We start from the raw sequence: 25,913 nt of genomic DNA, 5'->3' as shown, positions 1-25,913 counted from the left end.
CTGCTTTAGAGCCAGAGAACCAGGTCAGCAGAGCTGCTCTAGAGCCAGAGAACCAGGTCAGCAGAGCCGTTGTAGAGCCAGAGAACCAGGTCAGCAGAGCTGCTCTAGAGCCAGAGAACCAGGCCAGCAGAGCCGCTCTAGAGCCAGAGAACCAGGTCAGCAGAGCTGCTTTAGATCTAAAGAACCAGGTCAACAGAGCCGCTGTAGGGCCAGAGAACGAGGTCAGCAGAGCTGCTCTAGAGCCACAGAACCAGGTCAGCAGAGCTGCTGTAGAGCCAGAGAACCAGGTCAGCAAAGCCGTTGTAGAGCCAGAGAACCAGGTCAGCAGAGCTGCTCTAGAGCCATAGAACCAGGTCAGCAGAGCCGCTCTAGAGCCAGAGAACCAGGTCAGCAGAGCCACTGTACAGCCAGAGAACCAGGTCAGCAGAGCTGTTGTAGAGCCAGTGAACCAGGTCAGCAGAGCTGCTCTAGAGCCAGTGAACCAGGTCAGCAGATCTGCTTTAGAGCCAGAGAACCAAGTCAGTAGAGCTGCTATAGAGCCAGAGAACCAGGTCAATAGAGCTGCTATAGAGCCAGAGAACCAGGTCAGCAGAGAGAAACACACAAAAATTGAAGTGCCGGTGGTGCAAGGGACTTGTAAATAAGCCCCATTGTGCCCATTTGAACGCAATAAAACAGTTACGTAACCTTCACACCACGGAAAAGGTGAAATAAAGCACCAGTTTCTAAAGTTATTGCTCTTTCCACAGTTACTGGTAACTTAAGTCTCCTGCCTGAGGTCTACTACATTTATTGTAATTTAAAACTTCAGGTATCAAAATGCAAAGTTGTGTGAGCTATTAGCCGTACACTGGCTGAACAACTGCCTCCTACCATAGGATTGTTATGAGTGTCTACAAATCTAAGATTGTATTTTGGGAATAGATGATGCACCTCATGCCTGCAACATAAAACAAGCATTTGCAATGCAATAGGGCTTGCATTACTAAAAGTTTGAGCTATTGGTGTTTCAAATGATAATGTTTGTTAGTTTTTGTATTTTTTGGTTAAAAAATATTCCAGCAGTAGCATAAGTAATTAAATAATATCCACGTAGACCACCAGTACCACCACCAGTATCACCACCATCAGTACCAATACCACCACCACCGCTACAACCACCCCACGTACCATAACCACCACTACAATTATTACTATTACTACTCTGTGGTGATAGTAATAATAATAGTGGTAGTTATGGTACTGTTGGAAAATTACTATTATAAATTACAATACCTGTTAATTTTTCAAAAGGCATTGCGATTTACAATACCAATAGCTTTAAAACTCGCAGTTGCGAGACCTATTGCATTGTGAATGCTTGTTAGTGTCCAGTCTCCGGATGGTGCAGCAGCAGCAGCAGCCACGGGGGCGGAGGCAGCCTCCAGGAGAGAGGCAGACACTTCTGCTATATGACAGCGCGCTCAAGCCCGGAGGCACGATTGTACGTGACATGGTCAAGGCATGGGGGCACGGGTAGTAAGGATAACGGCCGCCTTCAGTACCTCGATGACCTAGACTTTTCTGCACCAATTTCCCAGAGCCCCAGCAGTCACTGGTGCACAACCTGTTGCCAAACACCGCCCTGAGTAAGCAAATCCCAGGACTGCAGCTGCTTCTAGAAAATCCACTAAAGTTAAGTTTGGTAGTGGATGAAAGGGAACTTGTACTCAAGCTGTTAGGAGAGTGGTTGTCCACAACCGCTTGCCCGAAACCCTGCTTGAGTCATTCAGGTAACTACCGTCCTCCCTTGCCAGTACTACTGCCTGAGTAACCCACCTACATGAAACCCTGACTCCTGCCTAGCTTAGCAACATACCAAATTTGTCAGAGCCCGAGTTAATGCTTTTTCGTCTCCTGCTCTTTGACCTGTACCTCCTGCAATGCCTATTCCCCATGCCTTTGTTCCATGCCCATCACTACATTTTTTGCATAATGTTGCTTCGCAATACCCATCTCCTCACGTTCTTCTCCCTCTGTTTCAGAATGTTAGACCCCTCCACCCCGGTGAAACTGCTACTGACCCCAGCTGCAGACAATGTACTTGCTTCATGGTTAAATACTTATAAGACCCCAAAGGAGGGACCGATTGCATTGCAAATGCTTGTTTCCTGTCCCTGTTGCTTTCCAAGTCCCTCCCTCTCTCTTCAATCCCTCTCCCTTCTATCTCTCACTTGTTCTTTTTTTTTCTTTTCCTCTCCTTCTAGCCAACCTGGTACTCTTGCTCCCCAGTGTTTGCTCTTCTCCTGCTTGCTTCTCTCTTTCTATCATCTCTGTGGTCATAACGTTATACGTGTGTATGAGTGTGAGCATGCATGTGTGCACGTATCTAGGCATATGTGTTTATGTAGTATGTGTGTAGATATATAGGTGTCTATTTGAGTGCATACATATGTTCTTATGCATGTATGTTTATATGAATACATTTATTTAAGTATTTATTCTGTATTTTTATTGTTGAATAACTTAAGGGTGCTGGCTTATGCCTATTCATAACAAGAAATTAAATTGTGCATTAGAGTTCAGGCCTCTCGAACGTACATGAAAAGGCTTGGTCTGCAATTTATGAAAACAGCAACTTTTTTCATCGTCAAAAAATACTGTAAATGAGGGTCTCCCATAATATGTCATCACCATCTGTTGTTTCTACAGATATTCCTATTTTTCGGACAACCTGGTAATATAACTCAGCCAGCTACCTTAAAGGTCACAGGTGGGAAGCTCAGTGGGTCCATACAGTGCTGCCAAAATGTTCTATGAGGAATAACCGCTATTGAGTTACTATCACTGTTCCAGAGTCGCAGGCAATTCTGTTGTATGTATTTATTATACCAGTAGGAGTTATGGGGAGGTGATGCCCAGCAACTAGCTTCTGTGGAAGAGAAACCCAGAAAATGATCATCATTTTGCTGTGCATACATGTTCTTCACAGAAATAAGGAAATCAGCCATTGAACTGTTTTTTACGCACTTTGCTGGAGGTGGTAGTGAAAATCACATGTGTTCTGCAGATGTCGTAAAAGTATAAAAAGTTCAAACATTCGTTCAATGGAATGATCATGAAATTTGCACAATTCCACCGAGGGTAAAAAAAACGTTGTACCTCTTGTTCTATTCACTCAATCCCCAGTCTTCCTTCTGAGGTTGTGGAGAGTAAGAAAATATATTATCATCAATAAATGAGTCACTTTTAGTGTGTGCTCTACAGACTGACCTTTGTTATCTTCACTAGAAGTACATTAGCAAATAGCATTTAGATTATTGCTAAAAATAATTTGTACTTGGGCATATAAATCACTGTGGCACAAAAAGACAAATTAATCTGCCCAAGATCACTCAGTTTGGGAAACGGTTGAGCGAAGAATTAAGGCATAATGCCTAATATTGAGTACAAATTGGACCCCATCATGATACGTTTAGCCGCAATTGAGCAGGGGCTAATAGAGATCAACCGCTGGAGGCTAGCAGGGGGTCTGGATCCTCGGAGAGGGGGCCCACCTGTTATGGCCTGTTATGGCGCAGTTGCCACCTTATCTAAAGAGCAGGGGAGAGTTTAGAAGTGTTGTCATTTGATGCCACAGCTGACAGTGTAAGTCCTAGTCAACATCTCCCTCAGTGAACAAACTGCCACTGTTCTGTTAAGGGGACCTAAAATGGTGAATACGGCACACGAAAGGAAAGGTTCATCTAAGTTAATTATTTCACAATAAATAGATGGGGCAGTTAAGTTTCAGGGAGACTATAGGGCGAAAATCACAAATGACAAAACCAGATGCTGGAGTACTCGATTAATCGTAGGCCATACGTAGGGCACTATGGGAATTGTAGGACTGAAGGCAGGGAACTATGGGCACTGGGGACAATGGATTAAATCATTATATGGTAACACCTGGCACTTAGGATTTAGAAGAAAGAAGGCAGTAGCCAGAAAAATAAACTGCCCACCACTTTCGTGCATATCACTAATGAATAGCAGCAAGTGAGGCGAACAAGCCGGGCACATATTCGGATGCTCCCCTGAAACTGGTCTTCTATCCATCCTTCTATTCCATCCAACCATTCTTCACTTTATTTGCCAATCAATACCATTCTTCTCTCTATCCATCCATCCTTACTTCTCTCCAGCCATCAATCGATTCATCCCTGCTATCCATGCATCCAGCAATCCATCCTCTGCCAACACTCCATCCCCAGAGGCCCCCCCTTACCCAGAGCATAAGCAGGTTAAGTGTGGGATTAATAAAGCCGTTGGGAGTAGCTACAAATAAAAACCATGTCCTCCTTCTCAACGCATTCCCTCACTACCACACTCTAATGGTGTCCCTCACCTCTCCATATCCCCCTTTCACATGTATTTAATTTCTTTTACAGTGCCACTCATTTTGTGGCAGTGGGCCAACGTGGGGGGTAGGGGACCCCACTCCCTCCATGTATTGAGCAGGTGGGCGCATTAGGTTTTGTTAAGCCACTGGGTATTGTGCTGTGTTTCTTTGTTGTTGTACCTCAGCTACCTTTTTCATGCAGAAACACTTTTTTAGACTCTTCAAAGCAAATTCTGCACCACCATACCATTGAGCATATAATAGTACCAGCCAATAAAATATTTTGATCAGGCTTTATGACGGATACTGTACTATTGGAACCATGGCTCCTACACATACACAAATTGGCATTGGATAACAACAGCCTTACCTGCTCTCCCTCAGGTGAAAGCATTGCTAATATATCATTCGTGAACACCTTTCTTTGCTCTCCATCTGCGGGAGGCTCCCCTTCAGAAGGCTGTACTTCAGCAAATTGTAGCTTGGAAATAGAGTCAAAGCATTTCCTCAAGTGAGGCTGAACAGCTTGAGGATTGCGGGTCTGAGCCAAAATCTCCAGCAGTTCATCATTTGACAAAAAGTAGAACCTGTTCAACGTAAAACATATACAACTTTAAATAAGTATACAATATATCAACATTTTTCAACCTATTCATAAATAATAGGTAATAATGGAATGTGAGAAGTATGAGCTGATTTGTATGGAACTAGAATATTTTACAGCTGTATATTTGGGAATGTATTTTTATTAATGATTGAAGCAGATTCCAATACAGAAAAAATTGAGCTGTTTGTTGGCGCATCTACCCATATGCGCACAGATACACATAAGATAAAACAGCAAAAATGACTACTTTGAAATGATTTTACTTTCATATTGACCTACAAGAAGAAAATGAGTTACTTACCTGTAACTGCAGTTCTCCAGCATTGGCATCTTTCATAGATTCACATGCTTGAATCATTCCCCATCGTCGAAGTGGGAGTCCCACTGTACCATAATAAAGCAATATGCATCATTAAGATAGGATATACTAGCAAAGTACAGTCAACTTAGTAGCCTATCTATGTCCTTTATAAAACAAGCATTAAAAATGCAATAGGTCTCGCATTTCATTAAGTTAAAGCCATTTGCTTTGCTATACAATACCATAAGCAAAGCAAATGTCTTTAACTTAATCAAAGGCGAGACCTATTGCATTTTCAATGCTTGTTTTAAAGGTCACTTTAGTAAATTCTAAGTTCAATTTCCTCTATTAGTGTAAAGGATACATATAATAGATTAAACTGCATTTAAAGCAACAAGTCACTGATATTAGTGTGGGGAGTTCCAAATAGAGGGAAATTGTGTAAGGTTTCACATCTTCATAATGCAGTAGTTCCATTCCTTGGCTGGTGTTTTATTACGTCAGGCATGAGTGGAGGTTTACAACTGCGCCCGTAATTTTTTGCTTCCCTCTTATTTTTTCTAAACGTACAGTCATAGGAACTTCAATCATTCATTTTGCAGAGGTAAAAAAAGTACACAAGAATGTGCGGTTTATACAGACTGTATACAGTTGCTTACTGTCATCTAACACAGCAAAGTGTGTAATCTGTCTTTGATGTACAACCGAGACATGACCAGCATGGTGAAGGGTATCGCACCCGACATGACTTCCTGGGATATTGTCCATGCTAATTAGTCCCAACACCATTTTTGGACTTGGTCTCTATTCTCCATTTTCGAGAGTGGATAAACTTAGAGTCTGGTGTTACAGAAAATGCATAAGTTACTTTATTAATTGGCTTATTGCATTCCAAAAGTCATTTCTGACTGACGTGAGGCATACTGGTCAGGGCATCACACAGGCCGCATGCAACCTCTAGATTCACAGGACCTACTCATATGACATGAGCCCCACCAATATCCTGGTAAAAATTGACAAACTAAGTTGTGGTCTTGGTTCAGTTCAATTTAACCAATTGGACGGACACACCAGACAACAATGCTTTGTAAAGCGAAAGGAGAGGACAGAAAAGTTTGCAGATTGACAAAATCGTTAAGTAAGCCCTTCCTGGGTTTTTGCGTCTGCTGCAACCAGCTCCATTAAGGTTACAAGACACGTTCTTCCATTGTAGTGACCAGGCGTCCTGAATTATTAACAATTTTCTTTTTTTCCTGCATCTTTGATGTTATAAAAATATGTGGCGATTTGTTTACATGGGTGCTGTTAATAAAATAGCAAGAAAATAAATGTGTAATCCTCACCTCTGTGTCCTTAATAGAAATGAAAATTCCTGATCAGGAATGCTAAATTATGATTAGTTACCGGCCTTAAAAAATATATTATAATTAACAAGGATAATACTTTGTTGGCGAGCACGATCTTAAGTCATTCTGTGCCACTGGGTAAACTTGTAGTCCTACTTCTATGTTTGTGAAGCATCACTATTTGTGGTTTATTAAATCTCGTCATCCTACAATGTTGACATTTTAGTCTAAAGTAGTCTACAAGCTGAAATTTTGGGTGAACGAATAGATCTAAATTAAATATTGAGAATGGCCTTGCCACTCTCTTTCCTGGGGACCTGACCGAGTTCTGTAAATATACTTTGTAGCACTTTACAAGAAGTGTTAACTAAGTATCTCAGAATAAATGTGGGTGTAAAATGTGTTACTTTCCTAACCAGCGCTGTTGCTGAAGCTTGCTTCCGACTCAAGCTGTTTTTTCGGCTCCGCTCTTTTGCTGACAAGCTGTTTCCTGCGAGAGTTAAATGGCTGCCAAAAAAGCCTGGAGGGCGGCGATTTTCAAGAAAGCTATGCCTGGCCGTGTATGAAGCGAAAACATTTAATAACAAGAAATAAGTCACCCGCACATGTCACAGGTACACTGGGCCTTAATTGAATATATATGACAATGGCAGTTTTTGCTTTTTAATGCAACAGCACTATGCATACAGGAGCTATTGAAAGTCCAAGAAAGCATTGTTGATAAAAAAAAAGCGGTACTGAAAGCGATTGCGTCGCGATCGTTAGTGTCAACAACTAGTGGTGCGCGCGCGCCACAGAGGGGGGGAGCGCGGCAGCGACAGCAAGGCGAACGAGCGCTGCTGCACATGCTGGCCACCGTCGGGAATGGGCGTTTCAAAGGCGGGACATTGTCCCGCCTTTGCCCAATTGCGTGCTGTATTTATTGAAAAAAGCACGCGAAAGCCAATTACAGCAGCAGAAAGCAAAACCACACGCACGAGCGTGTGGTTAGCTTTCGAAAGCCCTTTCAAGAGGTCTCACGCTGCGTGAGCACTGCTGCGCACTGCAACGCTAGGCGCGAGACCTAAAAAGGACAAAATTTTAACTATAATCATTCCTATAATCATTTGGACGACAGCACCCTCTGGAATACTCCAAACAAAGAGAGGCTAAATTCATCAGATTTTCGAGCACAAATGGGAATAAATTGTACCCAATTTGTAAGGGGAGCCTCTCAGGGGAGGAGTCTGTGTCACATGTAACTCTATGAAAGATACCAATACTGGAGACCTGCAGTTACAGATAAGTACTCATTTACTTTTCCAGTATTGGATCTTTCATCGATTCATACGCTTGAATCAGAATAGCAAGCAGTATTGTAGGTAAACATTGTAGTAAATTAAGTACCTTTGAGGATGGTGGGTAACAGTTTACTGCATCTCTATATCTATACAGACATATATAAACACACACACACACATATATATATATATATATATATATATATATATATATATATATATATATATATATATATATCTCTTCAAGAAAAGCCCCGAGCTTTAAAGTTGCACTCCACAAAGGTCAGTTTTTCTAAACTATTTGTTGCAGGACACAGCGTTATGGACCCAAACGATACTTCTCCCTGACGCGTTTTGGTGTTGCTTGCACCTTAATCATAGAGCGGGCGTGTTGGTAAGACGTGAAGTGGACTGCCGCATTTTATACCCTTCTGGCATTCGCTTTCCAGTAAGCGGCATGCTGGGAGTGGTAGTCCCGATTCTTCCTCTTTGGTGAGGTTATGTCTTTACCAACTTGTTTATCTGCCAAATTCATAATCCTGGATGTTTTCCAGCCCTCCGGTGGGCCTCAGGTCCATTAACCTGTTTCCAGTTCATGAAACCTTCGTGCTGCAAGGGGGCCGTGATTCAATTTCCAGCCCCAAAGACCTCAGTCCAGTTTTGATGGCGGTGCAAACTTCCACGGCCAGAGATGCTGTGCATTTACTTCTTCAAAAAAAGCCCCGAGCTTTAAAGTTGCACTCCACAAAGGTCAGTTTTTCCAAATTATTTGTGCAGGAAACAGCGTTATGGACCCAAACGATACTTCTCCCTGACGCGTTTCGATGCCGCTTACACCTTAATCATAGGGCGGGTGTGTTGGTAAGACGTGAAGTGGACTGCCACATCTTATACCCTTCTGGCATTCACTTTCCAGTAAGCGGCATGCCGGGAGTGGTAGTCCCGATTCTTCCTCTTTGGTGAGGTCATGTCTTTACCAACTTGTTTATCTGACAAATTCATAATCCTGGAAGTTTTCCAGCCCTCCGGTGGGCCTCAGGTCCATTAACCTGTTTCCAGTTCATGAAATCTTCGTGCTTCAAGTCAGAATATCAGAATAGCAGGCAGTATTGTAGGTAAACATTGTAGTAAATTAAGTACCTTTGAGGATGGTGGGTAACAGTTTACTGCATCTCTATATCCATACAGACATGTATATATATACACACACACATATATATTATCTACTGGCGGTCGCCAGTAGATAGTTATAGTTAGGACCGTGTTTCCATAGGAAATCCGCAACATTCTATTTGGAATAACTTTGGCGCCGGTCGACGAATCCTCGCGAATTTTTCAAAACTAATGGGGCGCTACGCTACGCTACGCTCCTACCCTGAAAGTCTCGGGGGGATTCGTCAAGCGGGGGTTGAGAAAAAAGGAGGGTCCCAAAACGCGTTTTCCCCATGCATTTTTCCATAGGACCTTTAGACACAGCTACAGCCCGAACGGCTGAACAGAATTACTTGAAATTTGGCAGAGAGGTAGTCCTCAGGTCAAGGGTGTGCCTTTTGTAGGTCTGGTGTAAATCTGTTCAGTAGGTCCTGAGAAAATAGCATTTAAATCAATATATATATATCTGTAAGCGCGCTCCGTGCGCTTACCGTAAGCTTACCGTACGCGTACGGTGCCGTGCGCGAGCTCAATTCTGATTGGTGGTTACATGACTGTAAACATTCGAATCGGTCGAAATCAGGAAGTGTCGGCCGCCATTTTCTGTCTCTCGCACTGAGAAACAAAGGTGGGGAACGTGAAACGGGGGCAACGAAGAGAGTTGCAGACCCCCTAGTGTTTGTCAGGGGGTCCAAGAAGGACCCAAAAGTACGAAAAATAAATTTAATAATTTTAAAAAAAAATCGCGGGGTACGCGTACGGTAAGCTTACCGTACGCGCACGGCAAAAAAAATAAAAAAAAATAAATAAAGAAGTAACAATCACATTTATTAAATAAATTAAAGGACCCACAAGGGAGAAAAAAAAAAATGTTACTGCGTAAAAAAAGGCGAGGCGCGCACGGCATGGACTGCGCAACGTGGGCGCTCGGTGCGCAAAGCGCACCGTGCGCGCAGGGTGTGCGCAGGGTGTGCGCAGGGTGTGCGCATAGTGAAAAACCAGAAAAAAATAAATAAATAAATACATAACTTAGCATTTAAAAAACCGTACAAATTCACTGAAAAAACCATAGGTTTCACACATGTTATAGTTAGGAATTATCATTTACAAAACCATGCAAATTCACTTAAAAAACCATAGGTTTCACACATGTTATAGTTAGCTGTACATTTCACTCGTAAAAAACCAATGAAATTCCACGTTATAGTTAGATCAGGTAACTATAACTTGCGCAACCGCAATCCACAATGTGTAATTTCAGATGTCATCATTGATGTCATGAGTGATGTCACTGACCATGTCATGAGTGATGTACTATGTGACGTCATCAGCAGTTTATTGTGGGCGCGCAAGTTATAGTTACCTGATCTAACTATAACGTGGAATTTCATTGGTTTTTTACGAGTGAAATGTACAGCTAACTATAACATGTGTGAAACCTATGGTTTTTTAAGTGAATATATATATATATATATAATCAAAACACATATGATTGTATAATAGTATGATTGTATAAATACGGTAAGTAAGATGTAACAATCATGCTTTATACGATAATATGTACCAAACCAGAGGGACAATGGGGTGAGTTTAACGAGGTACAACACACATGCCCCACATGAACAGTGAGCAGAAAGGGGTGTGGAGTTCCTCAGAGACTGAGTGAATGAACGTAAAGGAACAGGTGGGAGTGGCACCAACTGATGTTCGTCCCACCTGGAGAAGAAAGGGAGTGGGGATCTCCCTTGTCTGAACTAGGGCTCTCACACACCTAGCAAGCTAGGTGTCATGCTTCATCATATGAGCCTGCCCCTCGTCAGGTCGGCGCTGCAATACCTGACGGGCACCCAGAACGGGGCTCTTTGGCGGGGATCTTCTTTTCCTGCCATTGGGTGAGGTAGGGGTAAGAGGCCTAGTGTGTGTAGATGTGAAGTGAGTGGATTAAAACAGGTCAGAATGGTTGCAGAAATCCATCTTGCGATGGTTGCCTGTGTCACTGAAATACCTTGCTAGATTGCACATAAGCAACAAACAGTTGATCAGTTTTCCGTATTAGTTTAGTCTGAGGTAAAAAGAATTTAAGACATCCGTTGATCTCTTAGGTATGAAGAGACCTTTCAGTTGGTAATGTTGGATTTGGGAAAAAGGTACAAAGTATGATAGTTTAACTGAGATTAAATTATGATGGAACCCTGGGAATAAAAGTAGGATTTGTTCTGAGAAACCCATTTTCGGCAGTGAAATGTAGAAAAGGCTCTTGTGTTGTGAAAGCCTTTATTTCACCGACTGCGAGCTGAAGTGACGCAATCTTCCACATGAGAAACTTTAGGTCTGTTTTGTGAATAGGTTTAAATGGTGGTTTCATAAGTTGGGAGAGAACTGGATCGAGATGCTGTTTTGGAGGAAGGGCTTGTACTGGTGGGAAAATCTAAACAACCCCTTAACAAATTGTTTAATTGTTGTTGTGGAACAGAGAAAGTGTGATTAAAGTCTGTACCTAGATATTGACAGACACATACACTATCATGACTTAGTGAGAGATAGGAGATAAGGCGAAATCTGCTCCGGTGAAGCATCTAACAGATGTAGGGTACACTGTTGACACCATAAACAGAATAACTTCCATTTCAATTTGCATGTTTTATTTGTTGTTTCCACTCTTGTCTTGGATAAGATATCCCTACAGTCTTGAGGAATGTTTATTTCTTTCAACTCATAAAATGCAGGAGCCATGTGCATAAGTGGAGACAGGCTGGTTCCAGGTGTAGGACCTGGCCCTGGTTCATGGTCAACAGTGTTGGCATGGCAGGCAGATGAATGGGATTGGATTCCGAAAGCAGGAGGAGCTCCGTAAACCAGTGTTGCGGGGGCCACCTGGGAGCAATGAGGATGAGGCAACAGTGATCCATCTTCATTTTGTTGAGAACCTTCGGTATGAGCGGGAAGGGGAAGTGTATGCATAAATTCCAGAGCATCTGATAAAAAAGGCATTCCCCTATGACCCTGGGAGCTGGTAACGACTAGCATAGAACTTGCATTTGTTGTTCTCGCCTGTTGCAAAGAGATCCAATGCTGGTTTTCCCCAAAGTGAAAGTGCTCTGTCTGGATACAGAATGTCCATTTACTGACTTGCCTTGCAGCATTTGTGTTACATTAAATTACATGAGTTGCTATTCACACTAACAGTTCTCTGCTTCGTTATTGACTGATGTGAGGCCCCTGCAATTGTGTTCAGTAATCTCACTGATATGCTATATGGGGTTTGGGTCTACATCTCCCATGATGCATTCCTGGTTGTTTGCAAAATATGGACTGGAGTAGAATTCTGACTTGCTCATGGGGGATTGGGGATTGAGGATGGGGGATGGGGGATGTTCAGGCCATGCTGTGCATGCATCTTACCTTGTCTGGTGTTGTCTCAGGCTGAGCTGTCCACGTCTCCTATGCCACTGATGGTCTCAGGCTGGAGGGTGGACTCCACCAAATCATCCAGGGGTGTGGTTGCAGGCGCTGCTTATTGTCCACCATATGTCTTCTTTGCTTGTTTCAGCCTGTCAGCTACCCTCTCCTTTGCCCTGGAACGCAGGTCATACCAGCACTTCTTCAGGTCGTCATTGGAGCGCTGGGTGACACCAATGGCATTGATATTGCCTTGTATTTCCAGCCAGATCTTTCTCTTCTGGGATTCAGGGACGTGCAGGGATTTCTTTCCAAATAACTGGTCATGTGTCTTCACCACCTCTTAAATTAGGACCTCCAACTCCTTCTCACAAAATTTCTGCTTCCTTTTCTCCTCTGCAGGCTCCTTTCCCTTCTCCTCTGTGTCCATCTTGTAAATTGGTGTCTGCCTGGAAACTCCTGTGCAGCTCCTGGGTGTGTGCTCCTGCTCTCTGCATCTCCCACAGCCTCAGGCACTGATATACAGCATGGGTGTGGCCACTTCCTGTGTGTGATGTCATCAGGGTGCACCTGAATGGCAGATTCGCAAATTTGCGATTTTTTTAAATTGCGATTTTGCTAATTCTGAATCAGTGATACTGATTCGGTATGGGGGTTTGTGAGTTATACTGAAGCACATTTTTTTTGCGATTTCTTTATCTACATGGCGGTTTGCGAGTTCATAATAGCGATTCGGTAAAAATCGCTTTTAAGAACTCGCAAATATCTTTTTACCTTCATCTGTCTCTAAGCCTTTCTTTGGAGTATTCCAGAGGGTGCTGTTGCCTGATTGGTTATAGTTTAAATTTTGGTACTTTAAAAAAAAGGCATAGATAGGCTCTACGTTGACTTTACATTGCCATTTTAGCCTATGTTAATGATACATACCGGTTTATTATGGTATAGTGGAACTCCCACTTCGGCGATGGGGAATGATTCAAGTATGTGCATCTATGAAAGATCCAATACTGGATAACCATTTCTAAACTTAACACTGAATAAACTACTAACTAAAGGCAATCAAATATCAACAAAAATGACATAAGAATAATGAGGTAGCACTTGGACAACATTGACTATCAAAAGAAGGCTTTTCCATTCCACATCAAATGACGACTAGATTTAGATAGTAAAACAGAGCCATAATAATGGTTTAAAGAGTTACACAAATAACATTAACATAACATAACATAGCATACACGTGCATCTCTTGTAAAACTAATTTTATAAAGTAAAAATCATAGTAAGCATATAGTGCACATGAAAAAGTGTAGATTGATTATGCAAAATGGAAAACAAGACATCGTTTATACTGACTACAGGAAGTAAGTTATGGCTATTGGTAGACAACCAACATAACACAACACTGTAAAATAAAAGTTCCTCCGACTTTAAGTTCATCAGCTGGAAAGTATTGGGGTAGAGATGCTCTGAGGAAAGTATATAGCACCCATTGAAGTTTATAGACATGGGCTTGGCGTACACAAAGACAGGCTTGATGCAGTAATCAGCTGTTGAAAGCTCAAGTGTCTAAACGGCATGTTTTAAAAACATCACTAGGGTTGGGAGAACCATCTATGTTTTCTAGTAAGCAGTTGCTAGTGTAAACCTATGTGACTTATGAGGGCTCCTCACTAGCAGTTTGACAGCACATTAATCCGGAGGTGTCAAGAAGTGATGATTCTATTAATCATGAATGAAACAGAGAAGAGAGGATGAGAGAGAGCTGCACTTAACATTGTATTTCAAGAGCTTTATCAATGCCAGACTCGCTATTTAGGATGCGTCACTGGGCTCCTCCTGAAAACAATGAACAGTAAAATAGTTTCAAAGATTCCAGTTACTTGTTTTCAGCTTTTCACAATGCAACATATTATATAGCAATTTGACCTCCAACACGTCATGGTGTTTCAGCGGATAATTAGATTTCTACTCGAATGGTCAATGAAAGACGGTATTAATTTCTCTCCTCTCTGCACTTCATAGCATTTTTGTGTCAGCCTTCAGCTGATTTATCCCTTATTTGGGTTTGTTCTTTCTCTTAACCCACCCTTTAAGTTCTGATTGTTCCCTTTTTCTCAGCGTAACTGGCTTATCCTCAATGGGTTTCCTTGAAGTTCACTTACTTCAGAATACACAAGGGTTTATTCCCCGAACCCTATACAAATTTTGTGCACCAGATTTAGCCAAAATGGCATTTTCTTTTCCACATCTGACAGGAGTAGATGACTCACTGAAGTGGTGCTGGGCACACCCTTGCACCCATACTCTCTCAAAGGAGGAGGATCTGATGACTGTCATCATGAGCTTTACATGTTTCTCACGGTGTTTGCCTGAAAACTGCTGCCTCCGTCCACCCTCTCATCTTAAGCACGCACATGGACTTGGTGCTGTTGGGAAAATCTTTGAAGTCTTTCATGTTCTTCTGAGATTCTCTTCACAACAAACAAGCTCATCCCTCTGGTTGTCTCAGAACTAATCCCACTGTCACATATTAAACTCTTACACTGAGACCAGGGCCGGACTGGAAAACGAAACCGGCCGATTTTGTTACAGGGGGCGATATTGCCAGCCCCCGGTAACAAAAACACCCCCCAGGGGCCTAAAACCGGCCCTCACCCTGGCGGCTCACCGGGGAAACGCCTGGTGCCTGCTATGGCCAGTCCAGCCCTTACTAAGACATTCTGAGCTAAATTGGACATTCAGAATAAATTAAGGAGTCAATTACGAGTTTCGGCAGTGCCCCACACGGCCCGCAGCACCCTGCACTGCCCTACACCGCCCCGCACTGCTGAGACTCGCCACCACCTGCCTGTCAGATTACAAGTTATTTGTAGTCTGGCGGGCGGCATGTCGTTCCCAGGGCGGTGCCTGTTTTAAAGGCCATGGTGCCTTTGAAAAGGCACCTCAATAGGAATGCCTCACAAGGTTCCTGCATGGCATGGACTCGAAAGTCCATGCCACGCAGGAAGTTTCTGTGCGGGCATATGTTATACGCCCCTGTGTGCATGCACAAGCGGAAGAGGCACAGGGCCCTCTATGTTCCCTCGCCGCCAAGGTTTACATGGAGGAGGAACCGCTATGTAAACCCTGGAGGAGACAAAAGTCGTAATATGCTTGGTGGGACCACGGCCTCTGAGCACCACACCACCTCCAGGGAACAGTGGTTCCCTGGCGGCATCGGCGATCGGTCCGCCCAACTTGTAATGGGGCAGTCGGATCACTGGTGTGGTGGAGGCTGGACTGCCATGCCACCACGAGTCTGGCGGTCCTCGGACCTCCAGACTCGTAATCAGGATCAGTGGTTTAAAAAAAAAATTACTTATTTTGCTTGATCATCTGTTTGGCAAATGCTTACATTTCTTTATTGCTTCTAGCTGGAATCAGGGCATATTTATTGCTTGTTACATTTGAATGAAGTAATTATGAATGGCAAACAAATCAAGGACTGTATAGAGTCAAAACAAATGCAGCATTCACAATGTTTTTGCTTTAACACTTTTGAAGCCAAGATAGAAACATTGCAAATGTATTTACTAGTGTTGCTATCTCAAATTAATGAAGGAAATACATCTACCAATCACGGAATATTATAGTTTCATTCATTTTTTCACTTACCGTGGGAAGATAACTCTCTTTGATTCCAAGTAAGCCTCAAGGCACTTTTGAATTTCATCAAGAAGACCATTATTATTCTGGAAAGTCTCAAGCAAACCTGTACCATAAAAAGGAACATTGTTCAAGACTAGGTTCAATAAAATGTGACAAAAATAATAAAGCTGTAAGAGAAAATCTACTTAAGTATCTGAAAGCCTCAGAAGGGACACTATAAAAATATGAAGTATAAAATATTGCAATTTAAAAGAAAAGTGGAAAACTTTTCACTTTGCTAATGTTATTCATGCGACTCTACCAAATCTGGCAACTTACTCAAAGATTACTAAACATTTAAGATTTTACATGTTGAAGCCAAAATCTTATCAATTCACATATGAGAAGTTCTCTTTCATTATCAATACTCTATAATCTCTACCACTACACACCAAACTTATTAACTGATTTTCAACAGCGGCTACACACCAAACTTATTAACTGCTTTTCAACAGGGGCTAAGAGTCACAAGACCCTTGTGGAACGGGCAAAGGAATTTAGTAACTTCTAGAAGACAAAAAAACAATAGACAAAGTATCACAGATAAGAAGAACTAAATGATAGATACAATTCAAATACTGTTCCTAATTCCTTACTCATACAATATGATGAGCATGCCCCAATACTTGTTTTATGGATCAATTTTCTTTATTGCCATTTTAACAAAAAACAGCAAATGTTACACCAACAAACCTTAGGTCGGCGATTATTATTCATTTGAAAAGAGTAAATTAGCACAGACTCCCAACACCCAACAACCAAACTAGAAATCATAACAAATTAACAAAAAGGAGAGTACTACTCTATTCTGGCATTTTTGTATAGTACATAGCTACCCAACTGGCCTTCCCAGCACTAACAACAACACACAAGCCAGCTTCTACATGTACTTAAAAATAATAACAGGAGACTAAAAAAAGGCGTTTTCAGGAGTTTTCTAAAACTGGATTCTGATTGGTTCATTCTCAGGACAGCGGGGAGGTAGTTCCAGAGTTTAGGAACCAGGTAAATTAAGGATCGACCGCCGTATCTTGTTTTGTTAATCTGAGGTACTGCCAGAAGCTTTAGTTTCCCAGACCATAGAGACCTCCTGGTAATGTAAGGATTAAGTAGTTACTGAATAAGGAGTTGAAAGTTCCCACGCACAGCCCGAAGGGCGATGGACAGTGCCTTAAAATGGATCATTTTCTGCTAAGGAAGCCAGTGCAGGGGGGGCTAAAGCTGGTGAATCCGACTGGTGTTTGGGGATTTTTTTTTAAGAGTCCAAGCTGCCACAGTATGAACAACTTGAAGTCTTTTTATCACATACATGTGACATCCAAGATAAAGGGAGTTTCCATAATCTAGGTGAGAGTTGATCAGTCCCTGCACAATCACTCTCCTAGAAGATGGTGGCAGCCAATGTAGCAGTTTTCTTAGAGTTCTCAAAATTTCAAAACTGGTTCCGGCAAGTTTCCTGGCCTGAGTTTCCAAAGAAAGTTTATCATCAACCCAAAAACCACCGTATTTGATTGCTCACACAGGCTTGGAAACTCTCAAAGGTATTCTGGCCACTAAAGTTCCATCCAGCTTGAAGGGCTGTTATCAACGACTAGTGCTTCTGTCTTTTTTGCCATTAAGTTTTAAGTCCTAAGTTCGGGGCCAAGTGATTGCACGATCTCCGCCATGGGAAGCATGTATAGATTAAATAGTGTAGGGCTCAGGGAAGAGCCATGTGGGACCCCACATTTAAAGGGGTGACTTGCTGAGAAAAGGGTTCTTCCCAGATATGGCAGCTCCTATTTTCCAGGAAGGCTATGAGCCATTTTAGTGTGGCCGCAGAGCTTCCAGCTTCCTCCGTTGTCTGAATGATGACTGAATATGAGACGGTGTCAAAGGCAGCACTCAAGTCTAGCATTATCATGGCTTCTGAGCAGCCTAGGGCCAAAAGTGACAGCAGTTCTTCCGTGGCTACTAGCAGGGCAGTCTCAGTGCTGCTGCCTGGTCTAAAGCCTTTTTGGGTGGGATGGAGAATAGCGTGAGTTTCCCAAAAAACAGAAAGATGTTTGTTCACGTGTTTTTCTAGTAATTTGCTTGCTAACGAGAATAAGGAGATTAGTCTATAGTTTTCTGCCAGGAAAACTGGCCGAGAGTTTTTTCAGTAAGGGTTTGACAAAACGTGTTTCCACACATGGAAACATTATCATTGTCCAGGGAGTGATTAAAAATGTCTATTAGAATGAACAGGAAATTAATGCCACCTCTGCTCAGAATATTAGGGGGGGCCAAATCATGTGGTGATCCTGATTTGATGGACTTTAGGGTTTCTTCAGGGGCTCCTTTGTTTATGTCAGGAAACAAGGTTATTTTGATTATGGTTGATAAACCTAAGTATGGGGTTAGATGGGGGTCAGGGTTTTTAGCAAGGGTTTAAGAATTGTATTTACTTTATTGAGGAAGAAATTGGTAAACATATTACAGCGTTCTCCTGATAGTGGGAGGCGTACGGAGCTTGTAGCTGATTTCATGAAGCTATTCACCAGCTTCAAATCTTCCTGGGACACGTTAGAGGCGTTTTCTATCTTTGCACTGAAGTACAAGATTCTAGTCTGTCTTATAGCACGTTTATATTTGTACATTGCTTTCCTGCAGATTATTTTGCTAAGATCTGTAGGAAAGTAGGATCTGCTTTTATGGTTACCCCCATTTTTTGCCTGGTGTTATGCTGTTTCTGACTAGTCTGACTGGGATCCTGCTAATCAGGACCCCAGTCTCTGTGCTTTCGCTCCTAAATTGGATATGGTGAGTAATAAGGTACACCCCAGATTGGCCCCTGGTGTACCCTTATAAGTCCCAAGGTACCCAGGGCATAGGTACACCAGGGATCTCCCATGGGCTGAAGCATGTATTATGCCATCCAAGGGAGACCACTCAAATTGTGACCACAGGTCTGCCATTGCCATGGCAGCCTGTTTAAGCTGGTGCAAGCACCACTTACGACAGATATAGGTTTCTCTATATCTGAGGTCACTACACTTAAAACCTACAAGCCACCCCTAAGGCAGGCCTTTCAACCCTGAAGGCAGGGTGCTTGGCTCCAAGTGTGAGGGTGCCCCTGCATGAGCGGGACACCCCTACAACCTTCGAAGTCAATTTTCCCGGGTTGTAAGAGCATCAGCCATTAAGACATATAGAGTGGCCATGCCTCATTACGCGATGATGATCTCTAAACTGGCTGTAACAAACCCTGTTAAGTTTTGTATCAAACATGTTGGAGTCATACCCCCCACACCGTAAACAGGGTGGGTGTTATGATTCCATGCACTGTTAAACTCCTCCGGGAGGCCCTTAGTCCTCCCAGTACCAGTGTTCCACAACTGGACAGCAAACTAGGGCTGCTGCCAACCCGAGACATGTTTCTGCCCTCCTCTTGCTGAGCCAAGCTCAAGCAGGGGAAGGCAGAACAATAGATATCCTGTCACAGGGAGGTGTGACCACCTCCAGACCGGGTTTAGTATATTGGGCTAGGTGGGGGCGCTTGCCAGTGCCACTGAGACTGCTTGACGGGCACACATGGTGCCCTCCTTGCATACTCCACTTCAAACTAGTTCAGGGAACCGTTGGTTCCCGCTCTGGCACGAAACTGGACAAAGGACATGGGAGTATCCTCCCCACTGTCCAGCCCCTCCTCTGGGAGTGAGCCCTGAATCGTACCAACCCTTTCTTTGAAGGACTTAAGGGCTTACCTGTGGGTGGGTCCCTAGATTCGTCATGGAACAAGATTCAGATCAGACACTACTTCATCTTTGACCATCTGGGCACCCTGGACTGAGCTGGACTTTGCTCTGGAAACCGAGACTGCTCTCATGTGCTCCAATATTCGTTTCTTTACTTTGTGGATTGTGCTCCCTATGTAAACTAGGGAACATATACAGATCAATGCGTGAACGCAAAAATCTGAATTACAAGTAAAATGTTTATTAACAACTCATGGTCTTAACTGTTTAGACAATTCTAATTGTTTACAGCTGGTGCTAAATTTGAATGCCTTGTAGACCCCACATACATAAAAACCTTTTATTTTATATGGTTTTTCAGTAGTCTGTATTGTACTTGAGCTTAACATATCGTTAAGTGATGTACATTTCCTGAACGTGATTTTGGGGTTATCACCTACGTATTCCTCAATGTTTCATTGGTTCCTAGAACCTGCCAGAATATTTTAAGGCTCCTTTTAACCTCCCATGCTTGGTTACTAAAGGCTGTAATAAATCGAATCGGATCCTCCCCTTTGTCATCTTTAATCCTAACCTTCAGTAAATCGTCTCTTTTCACTGTTTTTACCTTATTCATGGCTTGGTCTATTGTTCTTTTAGAATAACCTCTTTCCATGAATCTCTCTTTCATCACATTCATTTCATCATCAATGTTACATCTGAGCTACAATTCCTCCAAGCCCTGAGGAGCTCACCAAACGGAATGCTATTAATTACATTTTTGGGGTGACAACTATTCGCATGCAATAAGCTATTGCCCGCTGTTTTCTTGCAAAATAGCGTACTTTCTAGTTTGTTGTTTACAACTCTTACTTTGACATCCAATAATTCTATCTCACTTGTATGTACTTCCCTAGTAAATCTCAAATTAAGTTAATTCCTATAGAGAGTTTCCACAAAGTCACTAGCCTCAGCTTTAGTTAATCTCCAAATGCAAAATACATCATCGATATACTTTACCCAATGGACGACATGTTGCTTAAAGGCCTTGATGTTATTGCCCACCTGCTCCTCCCTCCAGCCCAGGTACAACCCTGCATAGCTGGGTGCGAAGCAGGTTCCTATTGCCGTTCCCTGGGTTTGTCAGCAAATTACATGGTTGAAAATGAAGAAATTATTTGTCAAACACGTATACATCAAGTTCATCAACATTTCAGTATGCAACAGATATGACATGGTTCAAGCTTTTAGAAAATGGCGACATGCTTTCTGTTGCACAAATGTTCTAAAAAAATAATCTATTTTGAGACCTTTTGTGCAACATCCTCCGTCCTATGTTAGAGATACAGGCAACTTCTTAAGACTCATTATTGGTATAATATGGGAAGAAGACCTGTTGCTGATGGCACTTGATGTTAATAGACTCATTAATGGTATAATATGGGAATAAGACTTGTTGCTGGTAGCACTTAATGTTAATAGACTCTACGCATGTATACCTCATGATTTAGGCATGAAAGCATGTCGCCATTTTCTAAAAGCTTGATCCATGTCATATCTGTTGCATACCGAAATGTTGACACTAACACATGGTCAAGGTCCCCTTCTAGACCCTATCTTTTCCAACTTCATTAACATGAACACAGACAACACAATTCCAATACTGTGGTCTGATCACTGTATTTTCCCCTTCGGGCTTGACAGTCCCAGAATCACAGTCAAGCAGCCCCCCTTCCTCTTTACCCCAGATCCAGATGGTCCTAGTTTAAACTCAACATTGGAGAATGGGTAAGCATACTCACTGACTCTGCAAGCATGATGAAGGGGGATACCACAGAAAGGTACAGCAAATTAAACAGTTGGCGAAACAAATAGAGAAAAAACTTATAATGATCTTGTAGGAGGCTGGCTTAGTATATGGTGCTCACCTATGTAATTGTAGCACCCTGCACTAATCGACAGACAACCTAAGAAAGCTCTCTAAGTGGTAGCTGTGGAGAGCATCCTTCAGGCTTAGTCCAGAAGGATGGTAAAGCAGCTTATTTTACCAGAATGTAATCTTAATGGTATAGATTAAGTCAAAACGAACCACACCATGTATTTATAAAAATATTTATTTATTATTTATAAGACACTCACTAACACCTAAAAACATCTCCTACCCGGAGATATGAAAACATTGCACACAATACTTTGCAACTAGAACAGGTAAGTAGGACTAATACACAGTGATCGCCAGGGGGAGACCAAACCATATACTAAAATAGCGGGATGCGAACCATGACTCAAGTCAACACTGTACCCAGAAGACGTAGAAGTGCTTGGGACCCAAGGAACTGTGTGATCAATTCAAGGTAATGGGTAAGTCGCATTTGCAATTTTAAAGAAAAAGGACCCTTCCCAGTGGACCCTGAAGAAAACCCAGTGGAAGCTGGGTGCATAGGTGTGAAGTGGCATCGGAAACCGCCGTCAGACTCAGTAGAGGACTTCAGGAAGATGCCGCTGATGAAGAAGATGAAAGTGTCCGGTGGAACCCAAAGGTAGATTCAAGATGAGAGTACCTGCAAGCATAGGGGACAGAGTCTATGTCACTCAGGAGTGACCAGGAGATATAGGAGATGAATACCGACTGATGTCAGGTGATGCAGGTGAGTTGATGATGACCTTGGAGCTGCAGCTGCATGGACCAGGTGACGCTGTGGAAGACCAGGAGCCGTTCACGAGCTGTCCCACGTCGGATGTCAAGAGTTGAGGGGTCGGTGTCTGTTGGGAGCACCAACAAACCATGGCAACTGCAAACAATGTGGCAATCAAAAAGGTGCAGTATCTATACCAGCAAGGTCCAAGTGACTCACCACAAACAGGGAGGTCAAAGTAGGCCCTGAGCAATCAAGGGAGCCCACTGGAGTCAAAGAAGATCCTCGAGTGGACCCATAGGCCGGAGGCACTGGAGTCGCATGAGGAGCTTGAGCAGCTCACCAAAAGATGCAGGCCCACGGAGCAAGGGATGTGGTGAGGATGACAATCTTAGCTGCAGGAGATGCTTGAGGTTGGAGCTTTTTGGAGCCCGAAGATCTTTGAGGAAGAGTCAACAAGCCTTGGCAACGGCAAGTTGATGCGATGCACAGGGTTTCTGCTCCAGCAGTTCTGATGAGGGATACTGGCCTCAAACTCGATGAGACAACAGTAAAGCCCTTAAGGGAGTTGCAGAACCACCACCTGTGTTACTGAGCCTTTCGGAGTCTGTGAGAGCCCAGGATCAGCAGACCGGTCAGCTGGTTTGCGGTGCCTGCAGATGCAGGGAAGTGACTCCTTTACTTTAAGGGAGATTCCTTCAAGTGTCTTGGATGTCCACAGGCCTTGTGACGATCCTGTATGGAGCACGGGCACAGCAGCAGACTAGCAGGACGATGAGACCAGGAGCAGCTGGAGTCTTCCCAGTTGTTGTGTCCAGAGCAAAGTTCAGCAAAGTCCAGGGTACCCAGACGGTCGAAGATGAAGTAGTGTCTGATCTGAATCTTGTCCTATGATGAATCTAGGGACCCACCCACAGGTAAGCCCTCAAGTACCTCAAAGAAAGGGTTGGTACGATTCAGGGGTACCACCCAGAGGAGGGGCTGGAAAGTGGGAAGGATACTCCCATGTCCTTTGTCCAGTTTCATGCCAGAGCGGGAGCCAACCGCTCCCTGAACTGGTTTGACCTGGAGTATGTAAGGAGGACACCAAGTGGGCCCTTCAAGCTGTCTCAGTTGCACTGGCAAGCGCCCCCACCCAGCCCCAATATACTAAACCCGGTCTGGGAGGTGGTCACACCTCCCTGTGACAGGATATGTATTGTTCTGCCTTCCCCTGCTTGAGCTTGGCTCAGCAAGAGGAGGGCTGAAACATGTCTCGGGTTGGCAGCAGCCCAAGTTTGCTGTCCAGTTCTGGAACACTGGTACTGGGAGCACTCAGGGCCTCCCGGAGGAGCTTTACAGTGCATGGAATCATAACTACCACCCAGTTTATGGTGTGGGGGTATGGGTATGATTCCAACATGTTTGATACAAAACATGACAGGGTTCGTTACAGCCAGTTTAGAGATCATCATCGCGTAATGAGGCGTGGCCACTCTATATGTCTTAATGGTTGATGCACTTACAACCCGGGAAAATGGACTCCAAAGGTTGTAGGGGTGTCCCGCTCATGCAGGGTCACCCTCACACTTAGAACCAAGCACCCTTTCTTCAGGCTTGAAAGGCCTGCCTTAGGGGTGACTTGTAGGTTTTAAGTGTAGTGACCTCAGCTATACAGAAACCTATATCTGTCGTAAGTGGTGCTAGCACCAGCGTAAACAGGCTGCAATGGCAGGCCTGTAGTCACAATTTGAGTGGTCTCCATTGGATGGCATAATACATGCTTCAGCCCATGGGAGATCCCTGATGTACCTATGCCCTGGGTACCTTGGGACTTATAAGGGTACACCAGTGGCCAATCTGGGGTATACCTTATTACTCACCCTATCCAAAGTTTACATAGGGAGCACAATACACAAAGTCAAGAAACTAATATTGGAACACATGAGAGCAGTCTCGGTGTCCAGATAAAAAAATAATATATATATATATATATATATATATATATATATATATATATATATATATATATATACCCAGTCACACTCCATATATCCTTTCATACACCCACTCCAACTTCCAAACTACCATTCTCAAACCCATTCACACACCCATACCAGTAATTACACAACTAATCACCGATTCATAGATCAATATACACATTCACTCACACACCCACTCACTCACTAATATAGCCACTGACATATCCACTCATATACCTATACATCCACTCACATGCTGAGTCAGTCACCAACAGAGTTACTTACACACCTACTCACTCACACATATAGTCAAACACAGAGCATCTTACTCACAATACAGGTACACATACACTCACTCACTTACTCATACAGATATTAACACATACTCACTAACCTATACAGTCACTGACACAAACACACACTCACCCATACAGCTACTCTCACATTAACTCACTCACCCATACAGTCACTCGAATATCCCATCCCTCACCTATACTACCTTTCACATACCCAGTTACTTACCCTTATAGCACTGACACATGCACTCACTCACTGACACAGCCATACACACACTCACTCACCCATACAGCCCCTCACACATGCACTCACTAACCAATAAACCGACCAACTCACCCACTCACTCATCCATACAGGCAGTCACACACCCCCTCACCCATACAGAAATTCACAGACCCATACAGCCACTTAGACACCAACCAACTGACAGATATATACACATTCACACAACCAGTCACTCACCCATCCATTCACTGAGACATCTAATCACTCACTTATATAGTCATGCACCCACTAAACCATCCAAACAGGAACTCATACACCCACTGATTCACCAATACACCTTAGCATAGATGTTTAACACACAAACCTTTTAACCCTTTCTCTGCCAGGCCTCTCCTGTGCCACACCCTTTTTTGACTATTGAACTTACACTACCACAATGCACTGCCTATGACCTCACTTATTACATCACTCATGTCATGGACAGTGACATCACTCATGACATCTCAAATAACATCACTGATGACATCATCCAGTGATTGGGAGTGTTTTCTAAAAGTTTATAAGTGTTAAACATATATACTAAGGTACTACAAAAGATAAATTACTATACTTTTTGGACTACTAATAAGTGATACTATTTCTAACATACATTACATGAATGACTGTGTGTATCTAACTGTGAGTGGATGTCTGAGTGGCTGTATTGGTATGTGAGAGGATGTATGGGTGAATAAGTGGGTGTGTGAGTAACTGTATGTGTGTGGAAAAGGCTGTGTGACTGGCTGTACTGGTCAATGAGTAGGTGTGTGAGTGGCTGTGTGAGTGAGTGGCTGTATGGGTGAGTGGCTGGCTATATAAGTGGCTCTATGGATGAGTGAGTGGGTGTGCAAGTGTCTGAATTGGTGAGTGAGTGGCTGTTTGGCTAAGGATCTGTGAGTAGATATGTGAGTGACTATATCAGTGA

General features: G+C 43.1%; 1 protein-coding gene across 2 annotated transcripts in view; it reads right to left on the bottom strand.

Moving 5' to 3' along the window:
• Positions 1 to 25,913, bottom strand: part of DNAH6 (dynein axonemal heavy chain 6) — a 2,458,578-nt gene that overhangs the window by 1,610,804 nt on the left and 821,861 nt on the right. For both annotated transcript variants that reach the window (XM_085636629.1, XM_085636630.1), the window contains exons 23-24: positions 16,103 to 16,199; positions 4,731 to 4,947 (exon numbers count right to left, since the gene is read on the bottom strand). In XM_085636629.1, coding sequence (XP_085492755.1) covers positions 4,731 to 4,947; positions 16,103 to 16,199 — 314 coding nt within the window. The remainder of the gene's footprint in view (positions 1 to 4,730; positions 4,948 to 16,102; positions 16,200 to 25,913) is intronic.

The sequence above is a fragment of the Triturus cristatus genome, chromosome 2_1, assembly GCF_964204655.1.
Source record: "Triturus cristatus chromosome 2_1, aTriCri1.1, whole genome shotgun sequence".
Taxonomy (NCBI): Eukaryota; Metazoa; Chordata; class Amphibia; order Caudata; family Salamandridae; genus Triturus; species Triturus cristatus.
Note: the sequence above shows the minus strand (reverse complement) of the source record. Positions and strands in the feature narration are given on the sequence as shown.